General features: G+C 46.6%; 1 protein-coding gene across 1 annotated transcript in view; it reads right to left on the bottom strand.

Moving 5' to 3' along the window:
- Positions 1-7,124: 7,124 nt before the first annotated feature.
- LOC138355986 (neurofilament medium polypeptide-like) overlaps positions 7,125-17,286 on the bottom strand; it is a 13,556-nt gene continuing 3,394 nt past the window's right edge. The window contains exons 2-4 of the mRNA XM_069311531.1: positions 16,774-17,286; positions 12,806-13,024; positions 7,125-7,350 (exon numbers count right to left, since the gene is read on the bottom strand). The exon at positions 16,774-17,286 is cut by the window's right edge and continues 320 nt beyond it. Coding sequence (XP_069167632.1) covers positions 7,125-7,350; positions 12,806-13,024; positions 16,774-17,286 — 958 coding nt within the window. The remainder of the gene's footprint in view (positions 7,351-12,805; positions 13,025-16,773) is intronic.

The raw sequence follows: 17,286 nt of genomic DNA, 5'->3' as shown, positions 1-17,286 counted from the left end.
TAAAAATGACAGGCAAATACCAATAAAATAAGTGTGACCAGAAAAATGACTGGCAATAGGGTGTTAGAAATGTAGACTTGATCAATTTAAAAAAATAATATTTAAATTTTCGTGTTTATATTTTCCTCAACATTGCTGTGTCAACATCCCCTCCCCCCCCCCCCAATCTTCCCTCCACTGCCCCTCTCCCATCTCCTACCCCCACTCCTTCCCCTCCCACAACTCCAGCATCTGGTCTCCATCTCTATTCCACAACATGTGGACTCGTTCAAACCTGCATTGCTTGGTTTACAGTCAAGAACATTCACGATCCTTTATAAAGAGAGTTTAACCCCCTCCCAATCTCAATTCCCCAAACTTCCTTAATTCTTTAAGAATAGCGTTGAAATCTTGCCTGTGTAGATTCGGAACTGTCATGAACGTATACGAGTTAATGACCTCCTTAAGAGAGACAGATATCTTAGCATGGTGTTAAGACTCCACTCACACTGCCACATTCACCATCTAATTATGTTTCATAACCCAGCGGCTAACACCTTTTTTTAGGAATTAGGAAGATGACAGAAGTTGGGGAGAATAATCCTCAACTTTTGTTGATGTTGGGTGATACAAAACTTTATACATTATCAAATAAATCTGGTCACCAGGTGGGGGTATGACACAGTCTCTGACAAAGGCCTGTGATACCTTGAAAGGTTTCTCCTGACATATGTGGTCTCTGATCCTATAAAAGAAACTGAGATTGAAATTGAAATAAGTTTATTGAGGTATAAATACACACAAAGGGATGAGATAGCTCAGGCTATTCTCACCCCGCTCAGTACAACATGCGTATATAGTATATACGCATGTTGTATATATATATATATATATATATATATATATATATATATATATATATATATATATATATATATATATGTATACATATATACACATATCACAAACCATCAACGTACTACCGAACATTCTGAGTGATAAATATATACATTTCTTCCTCTTTACATGCAGTATGTTACCAGACGTACACACACACACACACACACACAAATACTTTTATGACAAGGTACACAGACAATTTGCAATAGACATTCAGACAATTCAACAAAGCTACAATCTTGATGGAAAGTTCTTATATCTCTACAGAATACCATCAATCTTTCCGTTGTGACTCATCCAGGCTATTTGTTCAGGATCAGTCCTTATCTCAGTATTTCCATATACATTAATCAACGGACAATTAATAACAAAATGGGTGAGGGTGTGAGACTTTAACATGCCACATAGTTTACACTTTGTGTCATTATCAATTACACCTGTATCATATTCCCAGTAATATTTGGACCCAAGCCTGAGCCGCTTGGGTCCATGTACTATTTATTGCTAGGTGAACTGAGACGTCAGCTGAATTCTGCCCATTTGCCTCTGTGAATGAGAAAGGTTATGGAAAGTTCTTCCTGATTTAATACAGAAGATCGAGAATAGAAGAACTGTCTGCCAAAGTAAACTTGGTATTTAACCAACATGCGACTTTCACTGAGAGCAAATAGCTTTCCAGTCACCTGGGCTCTAGGAGACTCGAACCGTAGACCCCACGAGTGTGAGGATGAAGCTCTATCGACCGAGCAGTTGAGTAGTTTTATTAAGGAAAGTTTCCAGAAGCAACATCCTTTTGTTAAACTGAAACTTTCCTAATTTTTATTCCTCTAATTCCTTTGAGTTTCATAAGTAGTCAGGGAAAGTCGACAATACCAGTGTGGCAACAGAGTCGTGCTTCTTTACACTTTCCTTATTAAGACCACTCATAGCCCAGTGGAGAGAGCTTCATCCTAACACGCCTGTGGTTCAGGGTTCGAGTCTCCAGGAGCCCCGGTGAATGGAATGTTTATTTCCAAGGAGGTGTGGATGACAATTATTACGAGCAAATAGCTCACCGTGCCACTAAGAGCAGGCGACTGTGTACCGGTATCCGACTACGTCACTTGACGTTATGGAGAAAGTAATTCAATCTGTATATCACGAAGGTATACTTAGAGGAAGCTCAATAGAAAAAGATCTGAGATTGATGACAGTGAACAGCAAAGATTAATTTCGTAACCCTGAGATGCCCAGACGCCTAAAATAGATATATCCAAAACCTAAGAAACAGAGAGAAACAAAGTATATGGTTTGACAAACAAACCCCGCAAACAAAGTGAAAGACAAAATAAGCATAGAATTAGTAGAGAAAACATGTTAGATAAAACCCACAATAAATCAAACGACAAATGAATACAGTAGAGTTAGAAAATATATTTATAAAAAAAGCTGATAATAGAAGAGTGATGCATCGATAAATGTTGCAATGGAACTGAATATGCAACACAGACCTGCAGGACGACATCTGCGAACAACAACGTTGCCAGAATATGATAGATGGAGACGTAGGAAAACATGACAAGGTGGAAATGTTTATACCCCTTCAAACATTCCTTAATGGAAGGTTAAAGGAAGTGTTTAAACTAGAGGCAGAGCAACACCGGCCCGCTGGAGGTGTGTGACACCACTGGAGGTGTGTGACACCACTGGAGGTTTGACACCACTGGAGGTTTGACACCACTGGAGGTTTGACACCACTGGAGGTTTGACACTATTTGCCTGCACCAGACGCTGAAGTCAAACCACATCAAGTATTTAAGTATTCGAAAGGAATTTATAAAACATAAAGAGAGTAAAGCCAAACTTCTTTAACCAAACGAAAACCTTCAAGCAAAGCTCACTGACTTGTTTACCAAGACAGAATGATAAGGTATAATATTAAAAAGGAATCTTGTTGATCTCGTAGAATGAAAAAGTTTCATAATGACCTTGGGCCAGATTCACGAAAGCACTTACGAACGTGTACATCTTTTCTCAATCTTTGACGGCTTTGTTTCCAATTATTAAACAGTTAATCAGCCCCGAAGCACCAGGAGGCTGTTTATAACAATAACAACAGTTGAATGGGAAGTTTTCATGCTTGTAAACTGTTTAATAAATGTAACCAAAGCCGTCAAAGATTGAGGAAAGATGTACACGTTCGTAAGTACTTGCGCAAGTGCTTTCGTGAATCTGGCCCCTGGCAGCTAGGGTGTCAATGAAGGGAAGAATTGTCCCTTGTAAAGAGACAAGAAGAATCAAGACATAATGATAGACAGAGACTACAGGATGACCTGGACAAACTGAAGGAATGGTCTAGAAAATGGCTGCTAAAGTTCAACTCAGGATAGTGTAAAGTAATGAAATTAGGTGAAGTGAACAGAAGGCTGAACACAAGGTACCATCTGGGAAGTGAAATCATACAAGAGTCAAATTGAGAAAAAGATCTGGGAGTTGATATCACACCGAACCTGTCCCCAGAGGCCCACATCAAAACGATATCATCTGCGGCATATGCTAGGTTGGCCAACATAAGAACTGCCTTTAGAAACTTATGTAAGGAATCGTTCAGGTCCCTCTATACCACTTATGTCAGACCAATCCTGGAATATGCAGCTCCAGCCTGGAGTCCATACCTAGTTAAACACAAGACAAAGTTAGAGAAGATTCAGCGGTATGCCACCAGAATCGTCCCGGAACAGCGAGGTATGAGCTACGAGGAAAGACTAAAGGAGCTGAAACTCACGTCCCTGGAAGACGGAAGAGTAAGGGGAGACATGATAACCACCTACAAAATTCTCAGGGGAATTAACAGGGTGGACAAAGAAAAATTGTTTAACACTGGGGGTACGCGAACAAGGGGACACAGGTGGAGACTTGGTACAGAAATGAGCCACAGGGACGTTAGAAAGAACTTTTTCAGTGTCAGAGTAGTTAATAGGTGAAATGCATGCATGTGGTGGAGGTTGACTCCATACACAGTCTCAAATGTAGATATGATAGAGCCCAGTAGACTCGTGAATCTGAACACCAGTTAATTGACAGTTGAGAGGCGGGACCAAAAAGCCAAAACTCACCCCCGCAAGCACAACTAGATGAGTACAACTAGGTGGGTACACACACAAGCACGAGGAACAGCACGCTCCTGTACCAATTAACATGTGTGCTATAAGCTTATGCCTGGGAGCCTGACCCAGCTAGAATAACAAGAGCCCCTTCACTGCTCGCTCACACGGCTTGCTGCCCAGCCTGGAGAACACAAACACATGACTGCATCACCAGGGAGAGAGAGGAGGGAAGGACGGAGGAAGGAAGAGGTAGGTTAGGAAGGGAGAGAAGGAGAGAGGAGGCATACTGATGCCTGGGAGAAGGTATGGGGCAAGCGCTTTCCCACTACAACTATATCACTTGGAAAGGACCAGGAAGAGTATTTGGGACGGGAGTGGGGGAAAGGAATGGTGCCCAAGTACTTCGACGGTCGGGGATTGAACGCCGACCTGCATGAAGTGAGACCGTCCTTCTACCTTCTAGCCCAAGTGGGCGGGCGAGGGCTGGGTGAGGGACTGTATGGTCAGTAAACATTACCTCGATCTCTCGTTTCACAAATTGGTAATATAAGCAGATCTTTCACTGGTGCCCCGGCACCACTGTGGTCCTGGCACCACTGGTGCCCCGGCACCACTGTGGTCCTGGCACCACTGGTGCCCCGGCACCACTGTGGTCCTGGCACCACTGGTGCCCCGGCACCACTGTGGTCCTGGCACCACTGGTGCCCCGGCACCACTGTGGCCCTGGCACCACTGGTGCCCCGGCACCACTGTGGCCCTGGCACCACTGGTGCCCCGGCACCACTCGTGCCCCGGCACCACTGTGGTCCTGGCACCACTGGTGCCCCGGCACCACTGTGGTCCTGGCACCACTGGTGCCCCGGCAGCACTGTGGTCCTGGCACCACTGGTGCCCCGGCACCACTGTGGTCCTGGCACCACTGGTGCCCCGGCACCACTGTGGCCCTGGCACCACTGGTGCCCCGGCACCACTCGTGCCCCGGCACCACTGTGGTCCTGGCACCACTGGTGCCCCGGCACCACTGTGGTCCTGGCACCACTGGTGCCCCGGCACCACTGTGGTCCTGGCACCACTGGTGCCCCGGCACCACTGTGGTCCTGGCACCACTGGTGTCCCGGCACCACTGGTGCCCCGGCACCACTGTGGTCCTGGCACCACTGGTGCCCCGGCACCACTCGTGCCCCGGCACCACTGTGGTCCTGGCACCACTGTGGTCCTGGCACCACTGTGGTCCTGGCACCACTGGTGCCCCGGCACCACTGTGGTCCTGGCACCACTGGTGCCCCGGCACCACTGGTGCCCCGGCACCACTGTGGTCCTGGCACCACTGGTGCCCCGGCACCACTGTGGTCCCGGCACCACTGTGGTCCTGGCACCACTGGTGCCCCGGCACCACTGGTGCCCCGGCACCACTGGTGCCCCGGCACCACTGGTGCCCCGGCACCACTGTGGTCCTGGCACCACTGGTGCCCCGGCACCACTGTGGTCCTGGCACCACTGTGGTCCTGGCACCACTGGTGCCCCGGCACCACTGTGGTCCCGGAACCACTGTGGTCCTGGCACCACTGGTGCCCCGGCACCACTGTGGTCCCGGCACCACTGGTGCCCCGGCACCACTGTGGTCCCGGCACCACTGGTGCCCCGGCACCACTGTGGTCCCGGCACCACTGGTGCCCCGGCACCACTGTGGTCCCGGCACCACTGGGGTCCTGACAAAAACAGCTTGGTGCAAGTCGAGGAAAAAACGCTCTTGCAATTTTTTTTAGTTATTATTCATATTTTTGTTTGCAGAAACGAATACATAAAACTGGCAAGCAAGAGCCAAGTGCACACGCAATTCATAATAAATGTAGCGTGAGGCCTCTCGTTACAGGAGCGACGAAACAGAACACATTCACAGCGACACATGAACACATTTCAGCAGGAGGTGAGATTTACACAACATTTTTATTTTGAATGCGTTTGTCTCTCGCTTTTATCTGTGTCTTTCTTCGTGAGAAATAAGACGTCTTTTACGTTAAATTTTGCATGAAAGTTCTTTCATGGCACTAAGTGACTCCTTAGACAAAAACTGGCACAAACACAAGTTTATTTACTTGCTTTTAACTGCTGGAAAAAGCTTCTTCTTAATATATTTGATCAACTGTATTCTCAAAGCAGATGATACATCTGTGTGTGTGTGTGTGTGTGTGTGTGTGTGTGTGTGTGTGTGTGTGTGTGTGTGTGTGTGTGTGTGTGTGTGTTTGTGTGTGTGTGTGTGTTTGTGTGTGTGTGTGTGTGTGTGTGTGTGTGTGTGTGTGTGTGTGTGTGTGTGTGTGTGTGTGTGTGTGTGTGTGTGTGTTACTGCACATGACTCGGGTGCACTTCCGTGCATGAATGTGTTTGTTTCTGTGTGTATTTACCTGCGTGTACTCGCCTAATTGTACTTACTTCAATATGCTTAAGAGCATATTGAACACAGGCAATGAGAGACAGAGAGAAAAAAAAAGAGAGAGAGTGAGAGAGAGAGAGAGAGAGAGAGGAGAGAGAGAGAGAGAGAGAGAGAGAGAGAGAGAGAGAGAGAGAGAGAGAGAGAGAGAGAGAGAGAGAGAGAGAGAGAGCCATCAATATGAGGCAGCATATCAGAGTCCTGGAGCATAATGTGCCTTGTCCTCAAAACTTGGCTAATAGCTATCAGGAGAGTTGGTTGTCAGCCATTACCGACTCATTGAGATTGATCCACTTGCATATGCATGTCTGGCTGGCTTGAGAGGACCGCCTCCACCAGGCAAACTTTACACAACTAGACACAGAGCGAGACACACACAGTGAGAACAAAGAAACAATGAATTTAAACTGAAATAAAGATGGAAAAAACGCATCGCTGATGTAAAGAACGATTTGAAAATCATCGCGTGAACTTTATCTATTAAATCCATGATAGCATAGTGGTCTACGTCCCCGGCTCAGAATCAATATTTTCTACCCTAGTGCAGGAGAGAAACGGTGAGTTGATTTCCTTTCATCTGATGCAACAGTTCATCCTAGCTGTAAAATAAGTAAACAGGAACAAAGCAACTGTTTTGGGTGGTGAAAGGATCGCTGAAGCTTGCCACACTCTAGCCGTCACTATCCCTAGAGAAGAGCGTGACCTCTCCTCCGGTCATCAGTCGTCAACTGCTAACAGTTGGACTCTGCTTGTGCTACACGATGTAACCCATTATCCGGCCGTAAGAACGCTGACGATGACGAGGGAGAGTCAGCGAAGCGAGTCGCATCACCTTCATGGTTGACAGTCGCAGTAGACCAGCACTTGGATGGTTGACAGTCGCAGTAGACCAGCACTTGGATGGTTGATAGTCGCAGTAGACCAGCACTTGGATGGTTGACAGTCGCAGTAGACAATCTGTCATTTTTCTTTAATGACAGCCAAATAAGTATTCAAAACTGGCATATATAACATGTATGACACTATGATGTGTCTGACACAACACTGCCAGCAGGAGCATGACACTCCTCCCCTCTGAGGTAAACCTTCTCACCATATCTCTCACTTCTGGACCAGAGATGAGAAACGTTACCGCATATGACATCTCTCAACTTCAAATAGTGTGGGAAGAACTTGACATTAAAACACACCTTTCAGCGCCAGACAGATGACGATGGCCCAATAATTATATGTTCTAAAAATGAGTATACATTTATATTTATTTAAATAATAAAGGGGAACTCCTAGATGGGATGTCATTAATGGCGCAACACAAGAGAGGGGTTGTTGTTGTTGTTAAAGATTCGCTACTTGGAACAAAATGTGTCAAGTAGCACTGGCTATGGTGAGCCCGTAAAGAGAAGGGAGTCAATATATTGTACAAGTTAATGACCTATAAAAGGTCTCAGTACTGTCACAACACGCAGTTCGGCCGAACGGACAGCACGCGGGACTTGTGATCCTGTGGTCCTGGGTTCGATCCCAGGCGCCGGCGAGAAACAATGGGCAGAGTTTCTTTCACCCTATGCCCCTGTTACCTAGCAGTAAATTAGGTACCTGGGTGTTAGTCAGCTGTCACGGGCTGCTTCCTGGGGGTGGAGGCCTGGTCGAGGACCGGGCCGCGGGGACACTAAAAGCCCCGAAATCATCTCAAGATAACCTCAAGATAAGTATACAACCTATAAAACCTTTATTTCGTGAGGGAGATTTCCTCTCATGTAAAACCTGAACCAGATGCTATAACTTACATTAAACAACTTTTGATCTGGATATTTAGGTGTCCATACCAGAGAGTCCCAGCCCGTACTGTTCATGCAGCTGAACCACAGGGCAAGACTGATCGCCATGTTTCCCTGACCGTCTCTACAAGACTGTGGCCTGACGGCTGAGTGGACAGTACTCGGGATTCGTAGTCCTAAGGTCCTGGGTTCAATCCCCGGCGAAACAAATGGGCAGAGTTTCTGTCACCCTGATGCCTATCTTCACCTAGCAGTAAACAGGTACCTGGGAGTTAGACAGGTGCTACGGGGCTGCTTCCTGGGGATGTGTGACAAAAAGGAGGTTAAGCCCCGAAATCATCTCAAGATAACCTGTTGCTTCCTTATGGTTGTCTTGGCTTTATGGGTCAGGAGCCCCGCCTTCAAACACTTCATTCTGCTTTCAATTCAAACACTTCATCTGTTGTTTTATCAGCCTTACCACCCAGTCGTAGGTAATCATAGGAATACTTTAAATTTTCTTCGAAATTGCTTTATAATAATAATAATAATAATAATAATAATAATAATAATAATAAAATAATAATAATAATAATAATAATAATAATAATAATAATAATAATAATAAAAATAATAATCATTGACAAAAGTGTAGTACATTGTGTGTACAAAGTACTAAGAGTACTGTAGTATTGTAAGGTGAGGAAGTACACATACTAATGTGGCCACTACTACTCAAAGCTCCTCTGGCAAGAGTGACACCAGCCACTCACTAGCTATTACTAGCTTGTGAGTGGCTAGCAAGCGAAACTCATACATTGTTTTCATATGTATAAGTTATTTGTTAACATCAGTAATAACTGAGCCAAAATATCCTATATATGAGAAATAATCCAGTGAATCTTTGTGAAACAAATCAAGATGAGGGAATATAAATTCACAGAATTCTATTGATATATATGTGTATCTATAAAATTGAATATTTGTTTGTTTCTTTGTCCTAGGTTGGACGTATGGGCTTAGTGGCACGTTTCTTTTCAACACGATACATGTGTGGTGTGGGAGTGTCATAGGTCAGCTGGGGTTGGCCTCTTTGCCCCTTTTAAAAAAAATATTGGCACTCATTTTTCCATGAAATCTGAAATGAAGAAATTAATTTGTGTTAAACTTTTCTGCCGTTTTTCACCTGTTCGTAGCTTTTAATAAGAGAGAGAGAGAGAGAGAGAGAGAGAGAGAGAGAGAGAGAGAGAGAGAGAGAGAGAGAGAGAGAGAGAGAGAGAGAGAGAGAGAGAGAGTCTGAGAGACTGATGGAGGAGCAAGATAAGACACTATCTTTTCAGCAGGATCTTCACATATTCACACAAATCCGTCAAAAATTTGACGTTTTAGTAAACGTAAAATACACATAATACTGACGTTTGCTATGCGTTCGCGCGGGCAGGATAGGGCAGGTGGGCGGCTGAGAGTCAAATGTTTCTGGTTAGGGAAAACAATTAAAAACTGACTGGCATTTTAAATTGAGTGGGAAATGGAGAGAATGGGCTGAGAGCGGCGTAGGTGGGGAGGGGCGGAGGGAGGCTTAGGGGTGGGGTGTAGGTGGGGAGGGGCGCAGGGAGGCTTAGGGGTGGTGTGTAGGTGGGGAGGGGCGGAGGGAGGCTTAGGGGTGGTGTGTAGGTGGGGAGGGGCGGAGGGAGGCTTAGGGGTGGGTGTGTAGGTGGGGAGGGGCGCAGGGAGGCTTAGGGGTGGGTGTGTAGGTGGGGAGGGGCGCAGGGAGGCTTAGGGGTGGTGTGTAGGTGGGGAGGGGCGCAGGGAGGCTTAGGGGGTGGTGTGTAGGTGGGGAGGGGCGCAGGGAGGCTTAGGGGTGGTGTGTAGGTGGGGAGGGGGCGCATGGAGGCTTAGGGGTGGTGTGTAGGTGGGGAGGGGCGCATGGAGGCTTAGGGGTGGTGTGTAGGTGGGGAGGGGCGGAGGGAGGCTTAGGGGTGGTGTGTAGGTGGGGAGGGGCGGAGGGAGGTTTAGGGGGTGGTGTAGGTGGGGAGGGCGCAGGGAGGCTTAGGGTGGTGTGTAGGTGGGGAGGGGCGCAGGGAGGCTTATGGGTGGTGTGTAGGTGGGGAGGGGCGCAGGGAGGCTTAGGGGTGGTGTGTAGGTGGGGAGGGGCGCAGGGAGGCTTAGGGGTGGTGTGTAGGTGGGGAGGGGCGCAGGGAGGCTTAGGGGTGGTGTGTAGGTGGGGAGGGGCGCAGGGAGGCTTAGGGGTGGTGTGTAGGTGGGGAGGGGCGCAGGGAGGCTTAGGGGTGGTGTGTAGGTGGTGAGGTTGGGGTAAAGGTGAGGCTGCCTGATGATCCAGACGGTGTTTGGTGAACTGTGTGTGTGTGTGTGTGTGTGTGTGTGTGTGTGTGTGTGTGTGTGTGTGTGTGTGTGTGTGTGTGTGTGTGTGTGTGTGCCCACCTAGTTGTACTCACCTAGTTGTGTTTGCGGGGGTTGAGCTCTGGCTCTTTGGTCCCGCCTCTCAACCGTCAATCAACAGGTGAACTGATTCCTGAGCCTATTGGGCTCTATCATATCTACACTTAAAGCTGTGTATGGAGTCAGCCTCCACCACATCACTGCCTAATGCATTCCATTTGTCAACCACACTGACACTAAAAAAGTTCTTTCTAATATCTCTGTGGCTCATTTGGGCATTGAGTGGTCCTCCCTAACTCTGAGGTCTGGGTGATACTGGTCACCGAAACGACCAGTCCCAGCTCTCTGTAGAGAATGACGTCAGAGGCTTAGTTGATTGTGATTGGCTACATCCCAACCGTCATACAATTTGAATACTAACATTGTGTCGTGGTGGTGGTGTCATTGTGATGGTGTCATGGTGGTGGTGTCATGATGGTGTCATGGTGGAGGTGTAATGGTGGTGTCATGATGGTGTCATGGTAGTGTCATTGTGGTGGTGTCATAATAGTGTCATGGTAGTGTCATTGTGGTGGTGTCATGGTGGTATCATTGTGGTGGTGTCATGACGGTGTCATGATAGTGTCATTGTGGTGGTGTCATAGTTGTCATGATGGTGTCATAGTGTTGTCATGGTGGTGGTGTCATGGTTGTGTCATGGTGGTGTCATGGTTGTGTCACGGTGGAGTCATGGTTGTGTCATGGTGGTGTCATGTTGGTGGTGTCATTGGAGGTCGATGTACTCCCATGGGAGTGGGTCATTTTAGGGTTAACACTGGCAGTAGAGAACGTAGTGAGAGTGGGTCAACTCTCTCATGTCATGTCTCTGAATGTGTGGCAATGTCTGTCTCGTTCTTACACATTATATATCTCTCCCTCTCTGCCTATATATATTTTTCTTACCGTATACATATATATATATATATATATATATATATATATATATATATATATATATATACATATACATATATATATATATATATATATATATATATATATATATATATATATATATATATATATATATATATATATGCATATACATCTGACTATCCCATGTAACCCGCCGTTTGTATCTCCTCCTTTATCTGTCTCCTTCTTCAGCTGTCTCCTCTATGTGTGTCTATCTGTTATCGTTCCCTTTTTCTATCTACCGTCTGAGCCCTGAACCTCCCTCCTAACTCACCTAAACGTAAACATAACAATAGAATCGTGTTGAAACGTCAATTACGTCATTACGTCATACCGTGACAATTATTTTCATTCATTTGGGATGTAACAATAGTTGACGTCAGCGGCCATTCACCTGTAAGACCCGTGTCCGCTCAGCCAATCACTACACTCTATCGCTCGCGCCAATCTGAATCCTTATTGGTGGAATAAAAGGAAAACAAACACGCAACGCTGAACGGCTCATTATATGTATGTTGATAAACTGGTAATCTTTTGATTCTCATGTACAATGGGAAGACTCGATCATTAGTCCATGTGTTCCGGGGAGGGGGGAGGGGGAGTGGACCAATCAGCGAGGCTCTTTGTAACTGCCACTGTCCCCATTAGTCATTTGATTAGTCCTGCTGCTCTATAATTCCAGCGGCCAGGTAAACACCGGCCCCCACCTGACCACAACAGCGCCTCTGACGTGTGATGCAGAGGTTTCGTTGACGGCACAGTGGACACTCTAGGATTTGTGTCATGCTCTCGGTGGTCACTTTACCGGGGTGCTCACTTTACCGGGGTGGTCACTTTACCGGGGTGGTCACTTTACCGGGGGGGGGGGTCACTTTACCGGGGTGATCACCCACCATATACCAGTTGTGACCCACCATATACCAGTTGTGACCCACCATATACCAGTTGTGACCCACCATATACCAGTTGTGACCCACCATATACCAGTTGTGACCCACCATATACCAGTCATGACTCACTATACCAGGGTGGTCACTTTACCGGGGTGGTCACTTTACCGGGGTGGTCACCCACCATATACCAGTTGTGACCTAGATACACTGTGTCATAACTATATTGACGAAGTGCACATGCGACACTATTTGCTTATACATCGTGTATAGTGATATACACTTGCACGTGTATATGTGTATTGTGTTTATATTGAGTATTTCAATGTTTTATTTTGAGTGTTTTGAATTGCTTGTTTCAATGCCGTTAGAGCTACCCAGTCTGAGTGTGTGTGTCTGTGTAGTAATTACTTGGGGCGTGAACGCTCTTGTGAACGCTCTTGTGAACGCTCTTGTGAACGCTCTTTTGGACTCTGGGACCTTCCGGCCCTCTCGTTGCAGCGGCCTTGTGGCTCTGGTGTCTCGACTATGCGGTATATTTCATGCGTAGCATTGCGGCTATTTTTCCTTGTGCTGTGCCTAGCGGTGTTTGTGGGACGTTGGAGTATACCTGGGATATATGCTGTAAACCTGGGATATATGCAGTATACCTGGGATATAAGCAGCATTTCACCATCCCCCAGGATGCCACCCACAACAGTCGACTAACACCCAGGTTTCTAATCACTGTTGGGTGAACAGAGGCAATGGGTTTAAGGAGAATTGCCCATACGTCTCTCCCTGCCTGGGATGTGTGTGTGTGTATTCACCTAGTTGTACTTACCTAGTTGTGCGTGCGGTGGTTTAGCTTTGGCTCTTTGGTCCCGCCTCTCAACTGTCAATCAACTGATGTACAAATTCCTGAGCCTATTGGGCTCTGTCATATCTACATTTGAAACTGTGTATGGAGTCAGCCTCCACCACATCACTGCTTAATGCATTTCGTCTGGTAACTAATTTGACACTGAAAAAGTTCTTTCTAACGTCGCTGTGGCTCATTTGAGTACTCAGTTTCCAGCTGTGTCTCCTTGTTCGCGTACCACCCGTATTAAACAGTTTATCCTTATCTACCCTGTCAATTCCACTGAGAATTTTGTAGGTAGTGATCTTGTCTCCTGCTACGAACCCGGCTATATCTTCGGAGTATGGAGTAGCGACGTCAACGCCATCTGTGAGTCTGCTCCTTAAACCCCCACAAAATGGACGATGCCATCTGGTGGTGGCAGTATGATACCTGCAAGAGACTAAAGATTCCTACCTTGGTCAGCCCGAAGAGTCGCTGGCTGACCTCTGGTAAAGTGGCGACTAGAAATCAGCGCCATCTGTTGTGAGGAGCTGTATGTCAATGCCAGAATCCGTAAGTGGTATTTCCTAGTTTCTCACGTACCGGCCAGTTTACTGATGCCGTGTCTGTATCCACACTGGCGACGTAGGGCTGCAGGGGTACGGAGACAATCAGTCTACCCAGGACAGCCTATTATCTCTACTCAATTCTGCTTGATGTGAGCAGTGAGCCGCCGCCGAAGAGGAACTGAGTAGTATCTGCTGTCTACCTGTGAAGTGGCAGTGACAGAATTCGGCGTATCCCGGGACTGGTTAGAGGAAGACACGACCAACAGTAAGGTGCTACGGAGGGGTGTGACTAGCTAGTTGCAAGAAACTCCTGCCAGGGGTTCGCTACCCTTGTATTTGTTCGTGTAGAGGCCCAGCAGCGCCAGGCTGATGTTCTCTGCCAGCTCCAGGCTGGAGAGTGATTGTGGGCGTTCACTAGAAGAACCAAGTGATACTGTAGATAGGTTGGCTCGTGGCTAGGGTAGGCTCGTTGGTGTTTCCCAGTACTGGTCGACGACCGTACTGTTGAGAAAACACAGAATTTGACAAAGGCGTTAGCATCGACGAATGCTTGGTGTCCTATGAGAGGGCGACACATGTGTATATTGTGGGAACCGACCTGTGAGATTTATATTTATTTAATTTATATGAATTTATATAGAATTTATATTTAAGTTAATTTATATATTTCGATGGCAATTTGTATGATGTTTAGCGGACTGTATTTCTGCAAATTCTTACAAATCGATCCTTACATATTAAGGGGGTTTATATTAAATCTGTATATATGCAGCCAATCACACTACAGTATTAAACTACATATATTAGTAAATAGAATTGGAGGTGCCTTATCTTATTGTATGGTAGGCTTAGTCCACCAGGTATAACTAAGATGTAGACACCAAATTATCCTCGTGAGAGGCTAGCTTCCATCACCCAAGTAACTGATGTACCAAGATTAATTCTTGCTTCCTCTTCTTGTTCCTGTCAAAGGGCACTAGCTGTAAAGCCAGAATCCTAATATATGACAGCTATATCAGATGAAACATTTATATATTATTAGATAAGGACCAAAGATTAATTACCTGTATTTAGTGGCTCGTTCGCATCCTAACTGGTTTGCCCTATATCTACTTAACATTAACTGGTGTGAGGGAGGACTAGCTGCCTGCCTCACTGGTGTGGGGGTGGACTAGCTGCCTGCCTCACTGGTGTGGGGGAGGACTAGCTGCCTGCCTCACTGGTGTGGGGGAGGACTAGCTGCCTGCCTCACTGGTGTGGGGGAGGACTAGCTGCCTGCCTCACTGGTGTGGGGGAGGACTAGCTGCCTGCCTCACTGGTGTGGGGGAGGACTAGCTGCCTGCCTCACTGGTGTGGGGGAGGACTAGCTGCCTGTCTCACTGGTGTGGGGGAGGACTGGTTGCCTGCCTCACTGGTGTGGGGGTGGACTGGCTGCCTGCCTCACTGGTGTGGGGGAGGACTGGCTGCCTGCCTCACTGGTGTGGGGGAGGACTGGCTGCCTGCCTCACTGGTGTGGGGGTCGTGGTGGCAACTGGAGGTGGGGAAGTTTGTGCTCTGTTGAGCAAGTAGGAATGTTTTGATTTTGTCTGGTAAGGTAAGACTTCATTATTTGTGGATGATTGTCTTATAAGTTAACATCTTTATATATATATATATATATATATATATATATATATATATATATATATATATATATATATATATATATATATATATATATATATTGACTTGAAAATCTCGAGGTTAAGTGACGTATTATATATTTTCCTTCGTGGGGATATTATTTTTATTTATTCAAGCCATTTGGGACTAACTTTTTGAAAGGAGTTTTGATTTTGCCATTTGTCTGTTCAGTTGGAACTTTGATTTCTGAGAGTAAAGTGCCAAGTTTCAGTGACTCGTTCCCTTGTTGATGTTAATGATGAGTTTCACCATACTGGTTACTTGATTGTTAATGAGTCTCTGGAGATCTGAGTTTTGATTAGTCCTTAGTGACTTTGCTTCTGAATAACGTCACCATTATGTCACTTTGACCACAACTTAGATGGACTTGACTTGTTGTCTTATGTACCTATTTTGTTAAGTTTGGCCACCAGATCAACTTAGTACCATCCAGCTGCGGGGTGACTAGTACCCTTGGAGACAAACTTTACTATATGATTAATAACTTTGTTGTAGTGTATACCTTGTAAATTGCTGTTGTCAGGTAGACGTACGTTCACCCCAGTAAACTTGTGGCTCATATTCTAGACCTTCACTATATCCCTTGACCTTGAAGTTGTGATTTGCCTGAGGCCAAGAGTGCCGATCTTGGCCTCAAGCCAAGTGGGGAAAATCTTCCCAAGTGAGGAGTTGGGGAAAGTGTATAGCTCGAGCCTTACTTGGGTCATAATATACCACGAGCCTCACTTGGGTCATGATATACCACGAGCCTCACTTGGGTCATGATATACCACGAGCCTCACTTGGGTCATGATATACCACGAGCCATACTTGGGTCATGATATATCATGATCCTTACTTGGGTCATGATATACCACGAGCCTTACTTGGGTCATGATATACCACGAGCCTTACTTGGGTCATGATATAGTAAGGTGTCAGGTTATCGCAGTTTTCAGGCTATCGTGGTTATCAGGTTACCGGGGATTGGCTGACTATCGTAGTTGTTAACCAATCGCTGTTGCAAGACTGCTCTCCATCGTGGTTGAGAACTGCACTTATTTGCATGAATAAGCTATCCATTATCCCTTATTCCATCAGTACTAACACCTTCTTGACTCGATACATTCACTCAGAAACTACGTCTTAATATAATGTTCATTTTACTGAGGTCGTCCCCATCTTGTCCGTCTGTGATGGGTCTAATTTGGTTGGTCGTTTATACCAGTACGACCCATTGGGGAGTAACGACCCGGGCCTAAAAGCACGTTCGTTCCAGCTTGGCCGTCAATTTCACCCAACAGCTCATTACACCACTACCCAACTTTCCCGGTGCTCTGTCACCCTTGGCTCTGTCACCCTTGGCTCTGTCACCCTTGGCTCTGTCACCCTTGGCTCTGTCACCCTTGGCTCTGTCACACTTGGCTCTGTCACACTTGGCTCTGTCACACTTGGCTCTGTCACCCTTGGCTCTGTCACACTTGGCTCTGTCACACTTGGCTCTGTCACCCTTGGCTCTGTCACCCTTGGCTCTGTCACACTTGGTTCTGTCACCCTTGGCTCTGTCACACTTGGCTCTGTCACACTTGGCTCTGTCACCCTTGGCTCTGTCACCCTTGGCTCTGTCACACTTGGCTCTGTCACCCTTGGCTCTGTCACCCTTGGCTCTGTCACACTTGGCTCTGTCACACTTGGCTCTGTCACCCTTGGCTCTGTCACCCTTGGCTCTGTCACACTTGGCTCTGTCACCCTTGGCTCTGTCACACTTGGCTCTGTCACCCTTGGCTCTGTCACCCTTGGCTCTGTCACCCTTGGCTCTGTCACACTTGGCTCTGTCA

Source organism: Procambarus clarkii, chromosome 70 (genome assembly GCF_040958095.1).
Source record: "Procambarus clarkii isolate CNS0578487 chromosome 70, FALCON_Pclarkii_2.0, whole genome shotgun sequence".
Classification (NCBI taxonomy): domain Eukaryota; kingdom Metazoa; phylum Arthropoda; class Malacostraca; order Decapoda; family Cambaridae; genus Procambarus; species Procambarus clarkii.
Note: the sequence above shows the minus strand (reverse complement) of the source record. Positions and strands in the feature narration are given on the sequence as shown.